This window comes from Xiphias gladius, chromosome 23 (assembly GCF_016859285.1).
Source record: "Xiphias gladius isolate SHS-SW01 ecotype Sanya breed wild chromosome 23, ASM1685928v1, whole genome shotgun sequence".
Taxonomy (NCBI): domain Eukaryota; kingdom Metazoa; phylum Chordata; class Actinopteri; order Istiophoriformes; family Xiphiidae; genus Xiphias; species Xiphias gladius.
Window position 1 is genome coordinate 21,569,504 of NC_053422.1, and position 22,374 is coordinate 21,591,877.

The 22,374-nt window shown below is 41.3% G+C and overlaps 1 protein-coding gene across 7 annotated transcripts in view; it reads right to left on the reverse strand.

Annotated features, from left to right (window-relative positions):
* Window positions 1-22,374, reverse strand: part of LOC120784945 (rho guanine nucleotide exchange factor 9) — a 41,145-nt gene that overhangs the window by 6,359 nt on the left and 12,412 nt on the right. For 4 of the 7 annotated variants that reach the window (XM_040119104.1, XM_040119101.1, XM_040119098.1 and 1 more), the window contains 9 exons: window positions 10,325-10,504; window positions 9,554-9,643; window positions 8,260-8,460; window positions 5,627-5,806; window positions 4,986-5,218; window positions 3,766-3,895; window positions 2,779-2,910; window positions 779-1,022; window positions 333-401 (listed from right to left, as the gene is read on the reverse strand). In XM_040119104.1, coding sequence (XP_039975038.1) covers window positions 333-401; window positions 779-1,022; window positions 2,779-2,910; window positions 3,766-3,895; window positions 4,986-5,218; window positions 5,627-5,806; window positions 8,260-8,460; window positions 9,554-9,643; window positions 10,325-10,504 — 1,459 coding nt within the window. Of the gene's footprint in view, window positions 1-309; window positions 402-778; window positions 1,023-2,778; window positions 2,911-3,765; window positions 3,896-4,985; window positions 5,219-5,626; window positions 5,807-8,259; window positions 8,461-9,553; window positions 9,644-10,324; window positions 10,505-15,874; window positions 16,052-22,374 lie in introns of those variants that run through there. The other 3 variants (XM_040119105.1, XM_040119103.1, XM_040119102.1) reach the window with 3 other exon arrangements.

Sequence of the window (22,374 nt, forward strand, 5' to 3'; positions counted from 1 at the left end):
TAAACTCAATAAATCATGCAAACAGCCCTGTCTTTTCATTGATGCTTAACAGCTGCTTTACAACTCATATCAAGTCATCCTCATATATGGGCTGACAGACATTTAACTCAAAGTAATACACTGTAGTGAGACGACATGAATTCTCTTGACTCTTCTAGCTTAGTACACAGCTAGTCTAGATCCATTCATAAACAAAGTACGTGTGTTTAAAAAAGGTGTAGAAAGTAAAAAAAGAGAGCAGGTTAAGGGAAGAGTAAACAGCGATGAGAAGACAGAGCACACCAGCGAGGAAAAAAAAAGGGAAATCACCTGATATCTTCTTGTTGCCTCACCTTTCTGTTTGGTCACCTTTCTCACTGTCATGGCCGCCTGCCGCTTCTGGTACTCAGAGATCTCAAAACCTAAACAACAACAATATTGTATGTTGGACAAATGTTCCACACAGGGCCTGTAGATCATGTGAAAAAAGATGTAATAAGTTGCAAGAATTTGCCTTTTACGTTGGCTTAAGAACAGTTGATGCATTGTTTAGGTTTAGCTTTTCAAAATAATATCACAGTAAAGCACCACATTTGACCACAACACATTACAATTTAACCATAACCCAACCAATCAGAGCTAAGGCCTAATAATCAAACTCACTTTGTGTACACTACACAGGGAAGCTTGTGTTTTGAGCTAAAAAAAAGTCACCATGTCCTGTGCTGCAGGAAATACAACATGTAACTGAAGCTCCAGTGGCCGTTGTGAATGGACCACAGAGAAGTGTGTAACTAACCGATTTTCTCATCTTCCTGCACCATCTTCCTCTCCTCATGGAAGGCCCGGAGCCAGCGGATCTTCTCCTCTGGTTTCTTGGCCAGGAAGATGTGGATCTCCTCGCTGTCTTTGTTGCACAATTTGAAGGCGTTCTTCACACTGACGTTGAAGTCATCATCACGCCCGTCTATGGCGTCCCGCACCTCATAGCGATCCATGTCAATGCGGCCCTTATAGTACAGGATGTCCCGGCGTATCAGATCCTGGGTAAGAGGAGGGGAAGATGTCTATTAAAGTGTGTGTGTGCTTGTTTGTTTGTGTTGAACCTTAGAGGTATCAGCAAGCACCCTTCCCTCGGTTTCCTGAGAACCTGTCTTATGCAATCTTTTCCATCTGCTGCCCAAACACACACATTGCAGAATGCCCATTTTCTCAGAAAATCTGCTCCTCACTAGATTTAAAAAAAAAAAAATCTAATGTGCTATAACAAAACAACTCTGCAATAAATCATACTTTTGTGATGTTTATAATACTCGTGGAACCACTGTAACTTCATAAAATATACAAAACAACTATGAATATTTAATTTATATTTTCTCAGCTACACCGGGACAGAGGCTGCAACTAATGATTATTTTCATGAACAATTTATCTTCCGATTATTAATGGTTTAATCATTTGGTCTATAAAATGTCAGAGAATAATTAAAAATGCACCTAACAATTACATAAATCCCAAGGTGATGTCTTGAAATTGCTTGTTTTGGCCTGACCCACAAAAACCAAAAAACCAAAAATATTTTAAATAACCCCAAAATATTCAGTTTAAAGTCATGTTGGACAATGAAAAGCAGCTAAACTTCACACCGGAGAGGCTGGAAACGCAGACTGTTTGGTCGTAAATTAAATAATCAATCATCAAAACAGTTGCCAAGTCATTTTCTGCCAATCGACTAACCAATTAATTGACTAATTGTTTCTGCTCTTCACTAGTACTTCAAGCACAAATAACTTTAACTGATGGATGTTTCGTAATTTGCAGGAATAAGACTGCCACGTAAAACAATCTTCATCGTCCCCGTTGCCTCAGGACCAAAAAACATCCATTTGTACTATAAGGTCAAGAAGATAAAGGAATAAAAAAAGGGAACAGGAATGTTTAAATAAGCATGCAGAGACAATTCTGCATTTGTGTGCTGATAAGGAAGACATGAGAGGAAATGATGGAAAGCTACATGCTATGTGCTACTAACACACCCTGAGGGCTGCCATTACACAGGTTGTACTGAGGATTCTGAAGTAGGAAGCGTAGAACAAAGACTAGAATTTATAATTTAGTGTGTCTTGCAGCTGACTTTATTTAGTGCTTCAGAACAGCTAACACACGTGTGTGATCTGCAAACGTACTGGAGTTTGTTTCCGGTGCCAGACATTTTCAAATGTGAGAGAAGGGGAAGGATGACGACAGAGGGATAGATAGAGAAACAGAAAGACAGTATATCTATTCGTGTTATGTTCTTTGTCTGTGTGTGTTTGTGTCTGTGATGGGGAAATGATTCTTCCTCTGTGCGGACACGTGTGTGTGCGTGTGACGATGCAGTTATTCTGCCTCTGTGTGCTTTTGTGTGTTGGTGTCTGTCTGGATTTGTGTCTGTGTCTCTGTGTGGATGCATTGCCGAGTCTAGCCAAGCGTGAACATCCGTCTGACAGGAGAGCACAGCCTTGGTGCATTACAGCCCAAACTACCACAGCTCCATTTTGTGAAAGGTGCTGAGGATTTGAACGTATCTCCACTTAGGGCTGGTGTGTCTCGTACAGCATTATGTAATTTATTTGCAGCTCTCGAATACGGTTGCAGAAGTCACATTGTCTTCAAGCATCTCCGTCACCAGGCATGTGATAAGCAACTTTCAAGAGAAAACAGGCTGAGGGTGAATTTTAACTTATCAGCTTGTTTTCAGCCAACAAAATCTTCAAATAAAAGGAAGAAAGTGAACAAAGGGAGAGAGATAGCACCTACCTTCTTACAGAGGACCAGCTGGTGATCAAAGAGGAAGAAGACCCGCTGCTGGCTGCGTCCATACGGCTGATAGATCCATGACAACTCCCCAGTGTAGATGAGCTCCGAGCTCCTGTCCAAGATATCATCTCCCTAGACACACACACGAACACAGATACACAGTTAATAAATGAAAAGAATACTCTTGGCACAGCAAAGATCAGTTTACTCATCCTGGTTAGTGCTTCTCATCCTCTGTTGTGTACTGTGTATTGTCTTCTGTGGCTCTGGAGGAGCATTGTCAAGTCTGAGAAATCAACCCTGGCGATGTCATCATAGTGATGTCATCAGCGGGATCTCACCTTGGGCTTGGAAATGACATTTTTTTGTTATACAGAAAGCCTGCTTTACAAACTGGGACACAGGGTTAATAAGACATGGCGGTTTACCAGGTAGGGGAAGTTTAACAAAAAATGCTATCAAGTTGCACTATGGGAAATGTATGCTCCAGGGTTTTTGGAGCTTTACCCACACTAGAGACTAAGATTCAGGATATCGCAGCCTCCACTGCATTGAATTTTTATTTTTGAATTTTTTTTTTAATGTGTCTCTTGCAATCCTCCTAACTTTGTTAATGTATAATACTAGTTATCTGGAATACCCAGGTGTCAAAAAGGTAACTTATATTACACAATGAGTCATCCAATACGGGGGTTATGTCTTGGTCTGAAAGTGTAAGTTGAAAAGATGTCCTTTTCAGTTTATCAAAAAGAAAAACAAAAATCATTTTCAAGATAAACAAACATCAAATGAGATGTTTTCCCGAGTAAAACTGTCCAGGTTTGGTGATATATGGAGTAAAATGTGAGTTCTTCCATACATAGGCCAAATTTGTAACTAAATATATGGATTGAACAGACCAGACCAGATTTAGCCAGTAAAACAACACTGGATGACATCAGATGTCAGATGCTTTGTAATTACACCACCGTCAGTACAAACACATACCTCCCAGTCCAGAACAGAGGCTTGCCACTGGGCGATCTTGTCGATGTTCTCCAGCCTCCTCTTCCTTTCATTGATCTGCTGAGTGACGTTCCGCATTACTGCAAGGGCTGCTGCCACGTATCGATAGTCACTACGGACACAGTGTATACATAATTACTCCTGGGTTTTAAAGGGTGAAGACATAGTTCTTGGAGAATGGGCACTCTTTAAAAAAAAAAAAAAAAGACATGTAATTTTGCAGTAGTGAATGTTGTGATACAGAGTAGCCTTTTTAAGACAGGGGTTATAAACTAAAAGTAAGGGCAGTAAGTCTCCTGGAGCACAGTCAAAATAACAAAACACTATTTAATTCCAATCAGCCCCTTTCTCTATCCACAGTTAACTCTGACTGCATCTTTGCTAACTGAGCTGGATTTATCACTCTGGCTTAGATGTGCTATGGATCCAATCTGCACTTTGGAAGATAATGCTTGTGTGTGTGACAGTGCTGTGTGTGTGACAGAGAGCAGGCCTATATCTGGCAGATTCTCCACATCTCCTAACAGTCAAACACTGTGATCTGGCAGGCCTCGCCGCCAGAGCTGGCACCTATCCCTCTCTGGCTGAGAATGCGTGGTTTGTGAATGACCTGGAGCTGGCTGAGACACGCTGAATCACTTACACCATGTTTCTGTGGGTTTGCACGCATGAGTTTGCACATCTGGATGCTCGCATATGCGTCTGTTCACGAGAGATCCTTTGCAAATGTTTAGATTGTGTGTTGCGGTTCAGTGCTGTGCATGCAGTGTGGACTTTTGATGCTTGTACAAGTGCCAGCAAAAGCTCAAATTCATATTTAATCTGAATCTATTTATATACAGAGTTCTATGCAATGATCAAATGGTCATGTATTGATATGAAAATTATTTGACTCGCTTTTGAAATTTAGTACTGTCACATACATATTCCATACAACTGAGATTCCTTGATGAAATGTTTGGCTCTAAAATGTCACAGAAAACTGGTAAAATAATGCAAAACAGCATTTGTTTCAGTTCATGCATGGATAATCGCAGCTTCAGCAGATTAAACCCAACACCTGCAACAGCTGCATCACGAAACAATGCATCTGGAACAAAATTATGCATCAGTAGTAGATTATTTTTAGAAACAAATGAACTACCATCAAACAGCAACACATTCAGCAGATTAAATGTGACCTTGGCTATAGTGTACAGTACCTGTGCTCCTGTGCAGTGTATTTGAGAAGCTCAGCCAGCTGGAGTGGATATTTGCAGATTTTCTGGACGGGGGTGAGCAGGAAGCCATCTATGGCAATGTCAATCATTTGCTGGAGGAGGCGACAGGCCTCAAAGAAGTGCTGGTACCTGCCATCCCTCATCAGTTTGCTCAGCTCCATACAGGCATCCAAGTGGTTGTTACAGTATTCTGAATAGATCCAAAAACCATCTTGCTGTAGAGTAAGAGTAGAGTATACAGGGATATGATCAGAGCGGAAAATTAGTTATGAACCCTCTTTTCAATAAAACATGCGGTGAAGAAGTCAATATGTACAGAAGAATGCTGTGGTTGCTAAAATTTTTATTAGAGCTGTGTTCTCAAGATCATAACTTAATTATCTTGTTATCTTTAGATGAACTGTTTGCTGGTGACTTAATTATCACCACAACTTAGCTGTTATCTCAAGATAACGAGATAATTAAGTTCTGATCTTGAGATAACAGGCCTAACACAATTATTAGCAATTTTGGGTGCTCTCAGCTGGACAGTGCGTACAAGTCTACAAGTCTCATTTTTCATCCTAATTTTTATCAGATGGTTAAAAAGAGAAAATACTTAAGATAATACTATTTGAACTCACGTGTTCTAAAAAGCATGGTCCGATTTCAGAGAGGTGGGGTTCCTCTGTGTTGTACTGTTTCTCCAAGTCTCTAACAAAGCCCATCTGGAAGCGGTAAATGTCCTCGATGTTCCCAAAGATGACCTTCAGCTGGTCATCATTGAACATGTCCACACGCTTCCTGCACTGGCGCAGGTAGCCCTGCAACAATATGGGTTACAACCACCGTGAGGTTTTCAAAGATGATACGGTGCCAGGTCCTATATTGTGATATGGCTGCAAGGCTATGAGTAAGAAAATGCTATAGAAAGTTGCAATCTACTCCTTAGCTTGTTTCATTTCATCACTCATTGTAATGAACATGTTAAGTCATTCTTTAAATATAGTTCATTTGAATTAAAATGAACTATGACTCTCTAGAAGCTTTTGTAGAGTCAAAAACAACTCTGTGTAGGTCGAACTGTGGTCCCAATTTGTCAGTCCAATATTGTGGTTAATTAAATGCGCTGAAGCTTTGGCCCTGGAGCTTTAGGAAAGATCTGCTGTAGGAGGTAGGTTTTCGCTCTTTCACACTCCACCACCCAGAATACTCTCTGTTGTCTTTGTGAAATACACATGCTTAGCCTTGAAGTTTTGTTTCTTGAAGTCAAGCTCAGTCCAAATAATCAAAATTAAAGCCATGATTTAACATGTAGAATCCTCCTTTTGAGTAATGTAGTGTGTGGAATGTTGAAGACATATATTTTTTCAAAATAATTAACAGTGCAAATGATTGTGTGTGTGTATACTGTATGTTGTACTACGAGATGTGACACATTTATTGTAATATGCACCTTAGTACCTAGCATAGCTGTTACAGTTGTGGAGTGTTTCAATAAAGATTGCCTTAGTGGCATTTTGACTTAATGAGCGCAGGGATTCTCATGCAAATTTCTCCTCTAATTAGCTTTCCTAAATCCTTAAACCCTTTATTTTTACCTATGTGAAAGACACAATTTGCAAATAGTTACGACACAGTATAAATCTCCCCTTTGACTGGCTTGTTCCTATCGACGTCAAAGCACAGATATCACTCAACTCTACTGCTATACACTTCTTGCCTGTGCATGTTTATGGCAAGTTGGAAAATGCAGGGTGCTCCCACAGACAAGAAGTGTAGAGGTGAGAAGGTGAAATTTACCCTTTATTTTGAACCATTACGCTTCACCTGGAATACAGACAAAGGGTACACAGAGGATTAAGGAAAGATGATTAGATAAGCAAAAATTTGCACTCAGAGTCAATGTGATGCAAAGCCCTTTTGCTCTGTATTCTGATATAATTGCTATGCAACGAGCTACCATGCTATGCCTGTGCTGGTGACAAATGACTTTTTAGAAACAACTGCTTCACATGAAAAAACGAATTATTATATCCTACTTGAACTAAGTTGAGTTTGATGAATATTTTCACATTATCAGCAGGAAGACCAACCAGTGGCAATGGACCACTGTACTTAGCAGTCTGTTATATTGTTAATGCTGGCAGTAGAACAAACAGCTAGGTCTATAACTATATGTAATATAGTGTATGACTCTGGCCTGCTCACTGTCATAAATATTATAAACATATAGCTGGTTGGTCATGACCGGAAAAATTTAATGCCTATTCATCAGTTCACATTAACATCATACAGTAATCATCTTTCTTCTATTCCCCCAGCTATTTGTTTCTGCTGAACGAATTATCATGTGGCACAACTTCCTATTGAGTACTTGATTTTACTCTCATATACGTCTATGTAAATTATATACATACATTAAACGCTTTCGTGGGTCTAATGTCAATGTAGTCATCTCATTCTGTCTCAAACCAGAACCTGTCATTGTTAAGTCTGGCATACTAACAAAGATAAAACTGTTGCATTTTAGATAAAATTTTTTATAGAATAAATACTTGTAAATAACAAATATAGTACTGTACATCTATACTCTACATGCACACACGTATTAGGCTACACAGTGGACTAACACTACGCTATGCAAAACCAGGCCCATATAGATACAAGGCTAGAAAAATTCACAATCGGTGAAAAAGGTACCTTAAAAAAGGAATGTTCAAGAAGTTCAAAAGAATGTAGGAATTAAATTGTTAAAATATTTAAATGTTTGACTCTAAATAATATGTCTAAATTTTAGATTCTGATTTAAATTTGGGTGTGTCATGTTTTGAATTCTTATAAAAGGCTGGCCATGCTTAAATGTAAGCAATGGCAAAGCTTTTGTTTAATTTAACTAGGTGTGAATTCTACCTTGTCGCTTCGGCATGATTCATAATATAATGACAAATTTAACCTGGACTAGATCGCTCTAAATATGGCTGCTGCCACTACTGTGTACAACTGACATATTGTGTTTTCATATTTAAGAAAAAGACCATTATTTTTGGACTGTTTTGGAATCAAAGAATAAAACATGTCTGGGATGAAAGTGTGAATGTGGGAGTGTTAAGAATACAAACGACACTCTTGTTTGGCGTAAAAGTACTGTTTCTTCTCTCATGTTTCAGTTCCTTACCATTTACCTTTCCTACTGTACCTTGGTATTAAAGCATGACCTGGAACAGCAGTCTGAATGCATTTGTGTGTTGGTGGATGTGTGTACGTAATTTAGTACCTCACAGATGTCCTTGAGGTGTTTGATGTAGTGTCTCTCTGTGCTCATGATCTCATTGATGACATTAGCTCTCATCTGATCTCGGTTCTGGAGGGGCGAGCCCAGACACAGGCAGTCATTGGTTGGGTCCAGGTGCCCATTCTGCACCTCGCTGGTCCCCTCAGCTGGCTCTGCTCCCCCGTCCTCCTGGTTCACCCACAGCTGGGGACAAATACATTCACACACACACACACACACACACACACACACACACACACACACATGCAATTGAATATGAAATGTGCAGTTAAGTAATAAGTGTATAAACCTGATTAAAACAAGTATTAGTAAACATATATTTAGGTATTCATATCACAAAATCTTTACCCACTCTTCATGAGCATGAATGCACATAGCACACACACCCACACCCACACTACAGACATGAACACCCATTTCACACACACAGAGCTTGATTTAAAGGGTTTCTGGTAGTTTGAGCAGTGAGTAAGACTCTTGGTCCACTACGTTAGAAAGGTGCAAGAAAGACTGCCAAACACTCCAGAGTTTAAAATAAGCCTCTTTCTGAGACTGGTTCCCGGAGGATATTTAATGCCCAACTTGGGCCCTGTGTGTGACTCAAAAAATCTCCCCTCTGCAGATATGCATGCACATACACTCACACGCAACCTCACGATTTATTCACTCAAGCATGCACTCACCAACACTAATACACACACAGACCCACATACATAGTGTATTCCACTCTCGCTCATAGAAAGGGCCAAGTGAGTGTGGTTTCAGATGCCCAGCAGCCAACACCTGATGACACACAGTTTGCCAAGAGAACATCAAAGAACCGACGGGTAGAATGCCAAACACAAGATGAGAAATGCAGCGCCACAGACAAGCAGAGTGACGGGTGGTAGAGCACTGACTGCAGACGAGTACTAGTTGCGCAGCATTAAGACTGAGAAATAGTCAGAGTCAATAGTAAATACAATACTGAAGAAAATGAACCATATTTGCAATGGATATAACCATGAATGTTAGCAAGAGTAATGATTCCAAAAGCCATCTAATTCTATTTGAATGTATTTCGAGAATTTAAGTATAGGCCATTGAGAAGACAGTTAAAATAATCTTTACTTTTGACTCATCAGTTCTGCCTCTCTTTTGACCCCGTTAAGGATGATGTGATAACGTCATGGGAACGTAAATGTTTGGTAATGTCGAGGGTACGTTGCGTGGACAGACTGGAGCGGGCGGGTGGGCGGGCAGGCTGGATGGGTAGATGAAGCTGGGAAAAACGCACCTTTGACGTGGTGTTTTGGAACCGTGGAGTTGCTATGGGGTTGATATAGAAAACCTGTTTTGTTTGGGGCTGAGGAGGGTGGGGTTCCACCTTGGAGAGAGAGAATGACAGAACAAAAAGATACTTTTTGGTTGACAGTCAGTCAGCCTGTCTGCCCTGCCCTCTCAGGAGTGAATATGGAAGGGTGGAAAGGTGGGAATGGCCATGAGGAGTGTCTGGGGAGGGGGGTTATCTGCTGTGGAAGCCTCCACCTACAACAAGGATGCTAAATCTTCTTTCAGTAAGTTAAGTGAAGGAGGTACGGAATAACATGTAGCAGCTGGATCAGTTCTCTGTGTCAATGCACTTTTGGGTTTAGTTGAGCTCAGATATAGGTGATATAATATAATCACAATGTAAAGTAAAAACGTTCAAAATTTAAGTGGATTTCAAGCTTAGGAGTTGAAGGTGATGCTAAGCTAAAAAAAATGGCTCATCAGCATCTTTGTTTCGCTGTCCCTGAACACCCGATAAAAGGCTCTTAGCTAGCTGTTCTATGATCTCTTGAGTGTTATGCATTATTAAAATAAAACATTATTCAATTGAGTATATCTGTGTGTGGAGCAAGCATATCAGTGTGTGTGCAAATGATAAGATACTTGTGCGTGTGCACCTTGCAGTATGTGTATTTATCAGCTTTTGTGCATATGTTCATGCGCCTCCATTTCTGTATGTGTGTGGGTGTGTGTTGTGTCTATGGTCGCTGGCCAGCCATGGCTACAGCTAACTCACCCGTACAAAGCTGGCAGGGAACCATCCTTCCTCCTCATCAATCTGGCCCCACCACCAGTCCTTGTTGGAGGCGTCCAGCACCTTGATGACATCACCGGCCTTAAACGCCAACTCCCGGTCCGCCATGGTCACATGGTCCCATACCGCCTCAGCATTGACGATTGAACCTCCACTTATCAACTGAAGAAATCGGAGGGAGAGACAGGCAATATCTTGTGTTTTATTCTCATTACATGAAGCCACTCATGTGGAAACACCACTAAAACAGCATAAATATCAATGCAGAAATAAATACGGACCCACGTGATCTGAAACGGCTTATAAATCAAATTTGAAACTGATTGTAATACAGTAATCAGCCTTATTTTAGCCTTGATTTGTGTGAATCCTTGTTGTTTTGTTAAACCCACTCAGATTACTAATTGATGCAAATACACACCCTCAAAGCCAGGGCCCAGTGGCAGTTTAGGGATTGCAAATAGAGCAACACAATAGCTAACACAGACCACAGTACAACACAACAAAATACAACAACACAAAAAAGGCAGAGCCATTAGCGGAGAAACAACACAGCGTTCAGAAGCACAGCACCAACAGTCTCCACACAGGGATGGTAATCGGCCCATTATGACATTAGAATAATTACCTGTGTTAATGTAATATAAATGCTGAGGAGCAAACAAATTTGAAGGGATAATCTCCCTTCCTTCATGCTGTCACCAGGGCTTGTTATTTTATCTGCAGCACAGTCTTTGACAAAAAATGGAAGGATGACTCATCATATCTTCTCTATTGAATTTAACATCATGAATAGATAATGTGGACATTATGCGACACTGAAAATAATTGTTTAAATTGTGCAACTGTGTGCATGTACATGAGCAGGGTATTATTTTATGTGCATACACTGGGTACAGTCTGTAAAGGCATGGAAGCCTGTCAGGTGATCAGTATTCTTTACGAGATTTGAAGAGACTAAAGGTTGTTCTCATTAAAGGACAAGAGACACTGGACAATGTTCCTGAGAAGAACCTGAGTCTGACATTATCCATCTACCAAACAGCACCAATATTATCACACTGAGGACTTAGCTTTGTTGCCTTCAGACTTGCATAGGCACACATGCATACACTCACACGTGCAGCCTTTTAAATTCGTATGCATTAAACCCGTGTATGCATCTGTGGCACAGCTCGAACTGTTTGTTCCAATTGTTTCTCTCCGAAGTAGTGTTCATCAGCATTTTCTAGTCCAGAGCTAACCATGCATCCAGTCCCTGGGGCTGTGGGCAGAGCAGCCAGTGCTAACCAAGCCTGACAGGAGCTGCTTAGGCTCTAGGTAAGGAGTTATCAAAGGCCTGGAGACAGGTTTGTCCCATGGATGGACATAAATTTCGTTCTTTACTTGTATTGAGGATTATGCATATTAATACTGAGGCAGTGGTTTTTTTTTTTGTTTTTTAGTTTTTTAAATTGAGCTAGTGATGTTTTCCCTCAATCCTTTAGGATTTCTTTGCTGTTATAAAAATGAAATCCCTAGATGAGAAAGCCTTTTGAAATGAACTTCACCACTCCAGCACAAAAATGCTATTCCACCTTCCTGCTGATGAAGTGTAGTTGTAAAAAAGTCCATGAGAAACAGCAGATTCTGTGTGTATGTGGGTTTGTTTGTATTCATCCAAACCCCTCATGAGGATCTAAGCTCTCAGACTCAGCAGCTATGTTACCCCTTCAACCTGTTGACAAGCATACCTCCCCGATGGCTTACTGAGACAGCTACAGGGGATATAAGCCAATCAGGGCAGAGGAGTGAACATAGGGAGGGACGTCCATGCCTGGAAGGGAAAGAACAGCCGTAGTCATGGCGACAGATGAGGATGCTTCACTGCTATTGACAAGATGATGGGATGAGGCAAGGACACTTCAGGATGCAGCAGAATATTTTCAAATTTAGATGTTTGAGTGTCTCTTGTGTGTGAGTAGACATACACAAAGAGTGATCACTGAATAAATGCAATATCACTCTGTTATAGACTATTACCACGACAAACCAATCACATTACAGAATTCGCTATCATGATAATTTCTTTGTTGATGTAAAATTTAATAATGTAGGCCTCTGCGTGCAGGTTTTAGATCAAAGATGTCTTTGAGTAGGTTGATTCAGTCAGGTATCACACAGGGCTGGGAGCTGGGGTAACAATAGCTCCAGCCTATATCTCAAAGCTTTCCACTACAGGAAGAGAGGAGGATTACCGCAAAAACATGTGTCACGCTGCCATGGAAACAGGACCAAGGAATAGTGCTTAAAAGATTTTAAAAAATCCTTGTTGATTCAGGAAAAGGAATTTGATTTAAATGATTTAATACACAAATGGATAGTTTAAAAAAAAACATTCTGGAATAACTAGTTGAGGCCAAATCAGTACTGCTTGACTGTCACCATCTGACATCAGGACCTCTGTGTGAAACAGTACCCATACAACAGATGAGCCTTGGCACTGAGGTGCCCCCCCGACCCCCAAATGCACACACTCATGCACTCCCTCCAGCACCACTCCATTTTCAGCCCCATTCACTCCAAGCACAATCTCTCCAGACCCCATCAATCTGCTGTAATATGGGCAACAGACAAGAAGATCGAGGGAGAGAGAGAGATAGAGATTCATTCACAGCCAATGTTCCTCCTTGCTTAGTTCTCTCTTTATCCTCATCCCTCCATCTCCAAAATGAGATCAGCACTGCCCTCTCCAATACATTGCATCCTTTTCCCCTCAACATGTCTGAATAAATTAAAAGCATTACATAATCAATCTCCCCAATTCTTGCCTTACCACTGGCTCATACCTAGCTTGATCAAATGGCATACAGTATACACTTAGACACGCAAACACAGAGAAGTCTTGGCACAATACTCTTCATTACCTGTGTGTCTACCAGCCTCAATGACCTATGTCATTATTATGGTTACACTGCAGTTACAACATCAAAGATCAGAGAGTAAAAAGTCGTCTTTCAACCGCAAACCTGTATTTGGGTCAGTGCAAATGAATGCAGAGGAATCTGTCCCTATACGTGGACATTTTTGACAATGCTTTCTGTTTCATGTTCAATCGCAGACATGGAGAATGACAAGGAAATACAGCATGTAAGAGTATAAACCCGATTCACTGGCTTATATCATCTTTGCAGCACAACACATCAGCATTCACTGCACTGGCAGCTCCACTGCATTCCAACATCCTCCTCTATCTCTAGCCATGGCACAGCTGCACCAAAGCACCTACAGCATCCCTGAGCAAACACATACACACACACGCCTTTAGCCAGCCTTACCATGTTTGTGGCATGTAACTGTTCAGAGAGTGTATGCATGGAGAAGTCCGGTTCATACAATCATGATAATTAAATCCTTCTTGGAAATGGTCAAGGTGATGGTCCTCCGTAAGAGCTGAGCCTGAGATGTCGAGTAACAAGGTGCTGTATTCCAGAAACAGGCTTCTCTTTCCGACGCACTGAGTGAGTCTCTCGGTCCGTCCTCCCTGTGTCTGCCAACCCTGTTATGTAATACACTTATACCCTGAGTCTGGGAGCCAATCAAAGATGCTCTGCCTAAAACACACACACATCCTCACACACACTGTTGTCTCGCGCGCCCACACCATCCGCACATTGACACTTCTGACTGCACAGCATTTAACAGAACTCTATTAGAAGGCACCTGCCCTGGAGGGAATACAAATGTGTGAACACCTGGGACGAGTGCTGGACTCAAAAAAGAGGAGCTACAGATAACACCCACCCAAGACTATCTGAGACACACACACACAACTTAACACATTCACATGCTTACATGTGAACACACATCTGTAAGTAGCACTGCGTTATCACTGCCAGCCAAGTGCAGCATAAATACTACGGTATATAAAATTATGATGACATGTTTACACTCCCATGGGGGTCCCCGCAAGGAGAGCTGTTTATGCCTCGTACCACAGCGATGAAAACACCAGCCCACATGCCATGGCATGTGATGGAGGTATATATGTTCATAAAACATGGCCGCCAAACACTTCTTTGTACACCTACAGTACAGCATTTACCACTTAACTAGACACACACAAAAAACACACAGCACTTAGCCTGAGTTGGAGAGAGCACATACAGTATCTTCAAAAAAACTCAGCCAGCCTGTCACCACTATTAATAGGACTGTCATGGACAGCTCTGGGATAGGCTTTTAGAATATCTATTTCTGACATTCATTCACCATTCATGACACCTGCCTCCAATCCTTTATTAGATTATGCCACTGCATGTGGAATAAAAGGAAATGGGCATTTTTATAGCCTTTCCACTTGGAGGAAATTTAATCTCAAAGAAATATGCATATTTACTGATTAGTTTTTTATTAGTCGCTATTTAGTAACCAGGTGCAATAATGTGAGGGATTCAGAGACAGGTGCTACAGTGAAATGTTGCAAACGGGAGAAATGTGAACATTGTGGGCTATGAAATGGGAGCTGGGTTTAGCTGGATCTAAAATGGGGGAAACCTGGGCCCTCCTTTATTAGGCCTAGGCCTGCCTGCTATTGGTTACTGTTCAGATGAGATTAGCAAACAATGATCCTCCAGAGTCTATGATCAGCAGCACAAACCTCTCACTTGCACTGCTATTTGCTTCAAATATCACATTTACTTCAGTGGAGGGATCACTGCTCAGCTACTAGCTGCCATGTTGTAGATGTGGCTACAATGGAACACAATGGAAAACAAGTCCTGACGCAGCAGTAGGTTATGGTTGAAAACAGACCATCAGATTTTTCATCTCAAAATCGAATTATTATAGAATAAAATTAATCCATGCTCATAATCCACAAAATACAACATGGAGGAGATAGGGAGATCGACGTGGTGGTGGGGGGGGGGGCATATTTATATGCGGGGGATATGAATTTCCAGTCGCCACAGAAAAGGTAAGAGCATCACAGATCTGTATCCGCACAACTAGGACCACCACCAGACAACACTAGCTATCACAAACGGTGAGAGGACACAAGACATAACGAAGGATTGGGGAGGGGGGGTAACAGAAATACATTATGTTGTACCAACGTCATTCATTTCAACGCGTAGCCGTGATGGAGCGCCGGGTGTCCCCGCTCTCGACCAACGCGCACTGCCTTTCTCTCCTCTCCTGTGCGAAAGTGTGGTGCGCTGCGAACCGGGCCCCAAGCGCAGATCCATTAACGAGTACCGAGGATGAACATCAACAGCACGTTCACAAGCACCAGAACCGCGATCACCGTAAACACCGCGCAAGTCTGGACGTCCAAGGCCATGGCGCAGCGCTGCGGGCCGATGCTGAGATGCGCTCTCTGTGACGGGCGGTATTCAGCTCCCCCGTCTAGACGCGTAGCCTCAAAGCGACCAAGAAATCCACCATTACAGTTAGGCAAGAAAGGAAAAAAAAAAAAAACGATGCCCCTACGCCTCTTCACACTACGCGATGTAATTCATAAAGGCACGGGAAGAGATGCATCATCCTCACCATCATCATCGTCATCAGTCTGCACCGCGATTTCCCCCGCTAGTCAACACCTGCCGGTGTTTCGCCTCTTCCCCTAAACCGATGACTCTCGGGCCAATAGATTCCCGGGGCAAACGAGAAAAGTGGCTGTGCACAGGCTGTTCGCAGCTGCCGAGCTGCCTTCCGGTGAGTGGGGGACCGGGGAGATCGGCTGTGAGTCTGAGAGGCGGTCCTGTATTAATACTGATCAGTGCTCCACCGCAAGACTACCGGCTTCAGCCATGACCTACAGTCGGGGGAGGGGCACAGCCAGCCCCTCGCTGACTACATCGACCACAGAGGCCAGAATCATAACCTCATTCATCTCCCACCCCATCTAAAAATATCACAGTGCCGTGGTGATTTATTATTTATCATTAACAGCCCGTGATGAAGGAGAATAAATGTCAGAGTAATGAATGCACGTTCCTCAAAGTGATCACCACCTTATAATTTTATTGGCATAATGTCAGCCTTCTCTGCTCGTCTGTGGCCACGCATCAATCAGATACGGTATGCCCAGCCATATCTGATAATCAACCAAATTTACACTCTGTATTACCACTGGTCCACCAGACAAACATCACTGATGCAAGCAGCTTTCAAAAAAGATTTAAAAATGTCAAAAAAAAAAATCGGGGTTAAATTGTAATAATCCACGAAATAGTTTTACTTGCTCAATTCACAATGCAGGGGGCTTGCAAATGGTAGATTTTCTAAAAAACAATCAATGCAACCAATGCAACAGAGGTCAAGATGCTGTAACTTCACTCAATACCTAGTACAGGTCAAGTTCCAAAAATGCTGGATCCTACATTTCCCCTAATACAACTGATAAACACACAGATAAAAAACTCCCCACCCCTCACTTTGTAACACAGTCTCTCTGTTCAAAATGTGTAATCCTCCCACTTTAAGACAATAGCAGTTATTTATCAAAAAGATAAAGCTCCTCCAGAGCCACACAAGACTTCCAATTGTTTTTACATGCTGAGTTTTACACACTGGGACTTGTAAACTGACCTTGATGTGTAAATTCAAAGCTCCTGTTTAGTTTAACTACACACTATGTAAACAGACCAGCCACAACACTGAAACCAGTTAGTGGTTTTAATGTTGTGGCTCATCAGTGTACATCGTGTAGGATCAAGTGCATTTAAACTTTTGTGTATAAATTTTAATAACCTTTTAATTGTGTACGCTGAGGCAATAACACAAGCACACACACTCACAAACCTGGATTTATTCTAGACTATTTACATAAAACTGAGGCAGGGAAATGTCTTAACCACCATCGTTGCACAAGGGAATTCAACTGGTTTGTGAGACTGTCCAAACCTCATTACCACCAATGAGGTGCCCTTGACTAACCTGTTAAACCTCAAACTGCCATGGTGGAGCTGCTCAGTGTCCCACAGATCAGACTGTGGTTGTAGAAACAATCTCAAGATGTAAAGGTATGTAACCGTGTGAGTGTGCAACAGGACATAATCTGAAATAAAGCATAGGGCTCAGCTATCTTAATCTAAATAAATGAAGGTACTAAAAAAGGTTGGCTGAAAGCTGAAACATGAACAGCTCTAAACATCCAAATAACAAAGGTGTACGTGCAACCCTTTAAATTAAACCAGCGCCACCAAATTTGTGGAACAGGAAAAGATCATCAGAAGCACTAATGTTTGCCCATACCAGTTCAATCTCATTTCCAAGCCCCCAGGAAAAAGGATGTCTGGTAATCCATGTGAGGCCCTTGGCCCAAAAAGACATTATGACATACACACACTTTACAAAAGGAACTATTGTAAAACAGGATAACAATTACATGAGCGTCACACACATTCAAACACCAATATAATTTGGGCCCAATATAACTTTAAAGGTCACAAGTAAGCTGTATGAAGGTATTACTCCCTTGAATTAATCACTTGTGCCCATAAAGTAGCATGGAGATATTCTTGTAGCAGTTGGTAGCACTGTTGGAACATACGAAGCATATGGATGGACAGTGGCAAAGTGGATTATGCTTTGGGGTTCTCAGAAGTCTCTGTGGATGTTTTGATACTTTTTCTCCACCATGAAACTGCTGTTGGAATCCACTGTGGCTCCATGTGGCTGTGAATCCATGCAGACTACAGCTGACGTCATTCACAAAGGAGCAAGCTACAAGCATTTCAGAGCCACCTTTCAACCATACAGGATGTTGAGTGTATGGTATTCACAGCACCGTTTTTGGGTGCAGTATTCCTTTAAGGCTCAGTGTTGTGAGTGAGTTGTGAGTGACAGGACAAGATGGCCCCAGTTCCCATCTGATGCACGTGTTTGCCATTGGCATGTACATCGTTATTTTACTTAAGGAGAACATTGTATTACACAAGCGCATCCTGGCCTGCAGCCCTTAGTCATGGTGTCTGCACCCCCCGTTGTTGGGAGATTATGAAAAGAACACAACACGATCATTAATGAACACATAGAGGAGAATTAGTTCATTCAAGTCCCCACACTCCAAAACCAGCCACCACCTAGTTAGCCACCCAAAACACACACGCACGCACACACAACCTCTCCTAGCTACATTGTGTCTTCACATTCAGCTGAGAGCTTTGGGGTGGATCAAAAGACCTCAGAATAAGTTTAAAAGAATAACACCAAAGGAATGCACTATATCAGTATTTTTAAAGCCATAAATAATTTCCAGGGCACTTTCTGCACATACATGCTGATAAAAGCAATGGCTCTTGAAAGCCGGGGTTTCAGTGAGTTGCAGAAAGCTGTATGAGGCATCACAGCTGATATGTGACAACCGTCCTCAAACAAGCTTTTTTTTTTTCCCTGCGCTGTGCTTGTGTGTGTGCCTGCGTGTGTGAAACGCAGAGTGAGCAGTTACATAAGCCTGCCCTACCTCTGTGGGCTCCCTCTCCAATCTCCCTGACATTTAGACAACAAAGGTCACATCTGAAAGTCTAAATCTGCGCCGACACCAATGCTAATATACTCATACATATACAGAAGAGAGGCAGAGCTTGTAAAAATGGGAGAATATCTCCCACCAGCGGAGGATCACATGTTAAATGAGACTCAACTTAAGCTAACTGTATGTGAATTACATGAACAAGCACTGATGCAGCTAATTAATATGACTTGCATCATGTTCAGGACTGTCATTATTGTGAGGGAACTGGGATTTAACTGATGTAAGGCCTAGACCTACATAATCACCATAGTATCTTTAAATTTGACCATTTCGAAGCCAACAAATTTGAAATATTTCTGAAAAGTCAAAAACATATTACGAACACTTTATAGTGTCAAGAAGTGCAACCTAAAAGCACCACAAATTATGGCCTCAAAAATTGCTGTGAACTCTGACAGTTAATTTTTAGCACAAGATCCATTTACTGGAAATTTTCTGGCGCTCTCAGTCACAGCCTGTGGCCCTCATCAGCTATATAACACTTTTTTGAAGACAGTTCCAACAAAATATCTTAGGGGTAGTGTTTATTGCTGGATCACTGTATTACTAAGTATTGCATTGTATCATGCGAATGTTCATATTATTGTGTCCCCTCACTGTATGTGCATAAACTATACTTTAAAGCATGTCAGCAAATAATATAAGAGTTTCCAAGTAACCCTTCAGTTATCCCAATGAAAATGAATTAAGATAATTAGTAAATGAATTAAGGTAAAATTGGTAGCCTATGCTCTTTCTTGTCAAGGTTGTGAAGGCTTTATACCAACTAGAGCTGATGGCAATCAGTCGAATAATCAATTAGCCGATCAACAGAAAATTAAAGGACACCTATTTTGATAAATTAAATACTTCAGGCAAAGATGGAGAACATTACCCAGTTCCAGCTTCCAATTATTGAGGATTTGCTGTTTTTCTTGGTCTTCTGTAATAATAAAATAAATATCTTTGGGTTTTGGACCATAGTTTGAATGAAACAATTAATCAGAAAATCTCACAGTGGGTTCAAAAAAACTGTGATGGGAATACTTCAAAAGTTTCTGAAATTTTACAGAACAAATGAAAGATGTATCAATTAATCGAGAAAATAATCAGCAGAATATCGCTAATGAAAATAATTGTTAGTTTTGGCTCTAATTCTATCCATTTATTCAGCCATCTTTCCATTTTCTTGTCATTTATCAAGCTAAGAGTCCAAAGTAATAACAGATTAAGCAGAGCAATGCAGACCACTTCATTCTGTCATTGGTGTGTTTCAAATTTTTTACGCAATTGTGTATGTCCATTGTACCTTCAAGGGGAGGTGCCTTTGTAAATAGTGGAGCCATCTCAACCGGGTACTCTTAAGGTTTGTCTTTGAGATCAGTCCTTGCTGATCTCCTCACCCGGTCATGAAGAAAGACTTGCAGAGAAACTCCTTGTATTTTAAATCACATCCTCTCTGTCTCTTCTCTAAACCTGAAACCAGGTTAGGGTCAAAAAGAAATTAAAAGGTAAATGGTGACCTTTGCCTCGTGGTTCTTTACTCTCCTTATCGACAGGGTCGCTATAATGTCTACTACTGCAGCCGCTGCTCCAAATTGACAGTCAATCTCATGATCTCACCCTTCACCATCTCTTGTGAAAATTACTCTGAACCCCTTCCACAGAAGCAGCTCTTCACTCTCAACTTGATTGGGACATCTTTTCCCTGTGAGAGAACTACTCCAGTGCACATCAGATACCACAGTCCAATTAAGCCAAGGGGAGAAGATCATCTAATAGCAGAGGCGGATCTAATGTCATCAAACTGGTCTCTCTTCAGACCTTTGAGTGTGCTTTAAGAGCCTGTCAATGAATATTACAAACAGATGTGAGTGCAAAGCACATCCTCAACACCTTCCTTGAACAAGGTTGAGGCAACACTGCCAAAAAGCTAAATGTAATTGCCCTATTGATGCAGAGCAAAAATTCCCAATTTATGCCTCAGGGCAATATTTACTCATAACAGTTAGCTGTATCCTGGTAGGATGTGGGGAGGAAGCTCTGCTGATTTCGTAGTTTGTCTCAATATTGGCATAACTGATAACTGACACACTGACATCCATATGAGGAACAATGTTTGCATCTCTCACCTTCAGATGAAAGACTGTAAAAATATTCCAGAGCCTCCCGGCATTTTTTTTAAACATTACCTCAATTCCAACAGCAGTCAGAAGTGCATGAATCAAATTGATGAAGGATCTCTTTCTGCTGATTTTCTTTTAAATTGTGCATACACAGTGAATACTGCTGGACATCCACTCATTATCCAACCACACTATGCAGAAGTACAGTTTAATGAATTAGACGAATTCTACATCTGTTTTAAAAGAGCACTGACCATGTTCATTTACTGGTCTGAGATCAGTTCTTTAGGTCTAACTTTGGCTCTAAGGTCAGTCCTAACTCTATTGGCCTGTAGCCAACAAACCATGTCTTTAGAAAGTCTCTCCTTGAATAAAACTACAAAATTTACTGCTAGCAAATGAATCTGTTTGTGGTCAGTAGGTATTTGGCAAATGGGAGGCAAAGCCTACCACACCCATTTCCCCTCTAGTCTGCTCTACTTCTTTGTTCAACTCCCATCCCCACAACAACCACACTGACTTCCTGCTTCCTCCAAGGACTGCTAGCCACAAAGGGCCCTAAAAATAAATCGCTGGACTTTTCCTGAACACAGTTGTGTCACCATTGTTCAGAAATCAGCTGTTTATTCGTTCAGTTCAATTTTGCTGTTAGTGTAAAGGCGAGTCAGTGGGTCAGAGCATAGAAAATTGTAAGAAATAGAGTAAATAGAAGATAGAAGAAGAAGTTCATGCCAAGTAGGGTGGAGAAGTTAGGGTTAAAGACGTTACAAGTGATATCCCAAACATTCCTAGACCAAACAGCTTAAGGGGAAATATTTCTACTCATTCATGCCTTGGGACCAGTAAAAATGAATTATTATTTCATGACAAACCAGTGTAAAGCCTGTGTGTTCTGGAGACTGTGTTCTTTATGTCAGCTTCCAGAGGGGCTGCATAACATTGTGCAGTTCTAACAGGGAAACTGATGACAGAACGTCTATATAAACACCGCCAGAATTTAGGCTATATTAAGTCTCTTGTGGAATAAAAAGGCTTTTGAAGACAAGCTTGCAGAGGCAATACATAAAATATGAATGTAATTCAATACAAAACTCACCTGTATTACAGACTTCTTTGATGGAAACTTGGCCATTACTATGCTACTTTGATAACTGTATTTTATTTGCTAGGGGAAAGTAGGTTAACTGGCATCAGTGGCTGAAAGGATACAACTCAACACTCTCCCCCGAACCTCTATTAAAATAATATTGGAAGCACTGGGAGTAATGCTCAATGTTTGCTGACACTCCATACTTTGCTTGACAATTCCCACCAAGGGTTATGGTAAAAATTCAAGGAACCGTGCAACATTTTGGAAAACCTGATTATTTGCTTCCTTGCCGACAGTTTCTATCTTGTTTCTTTAA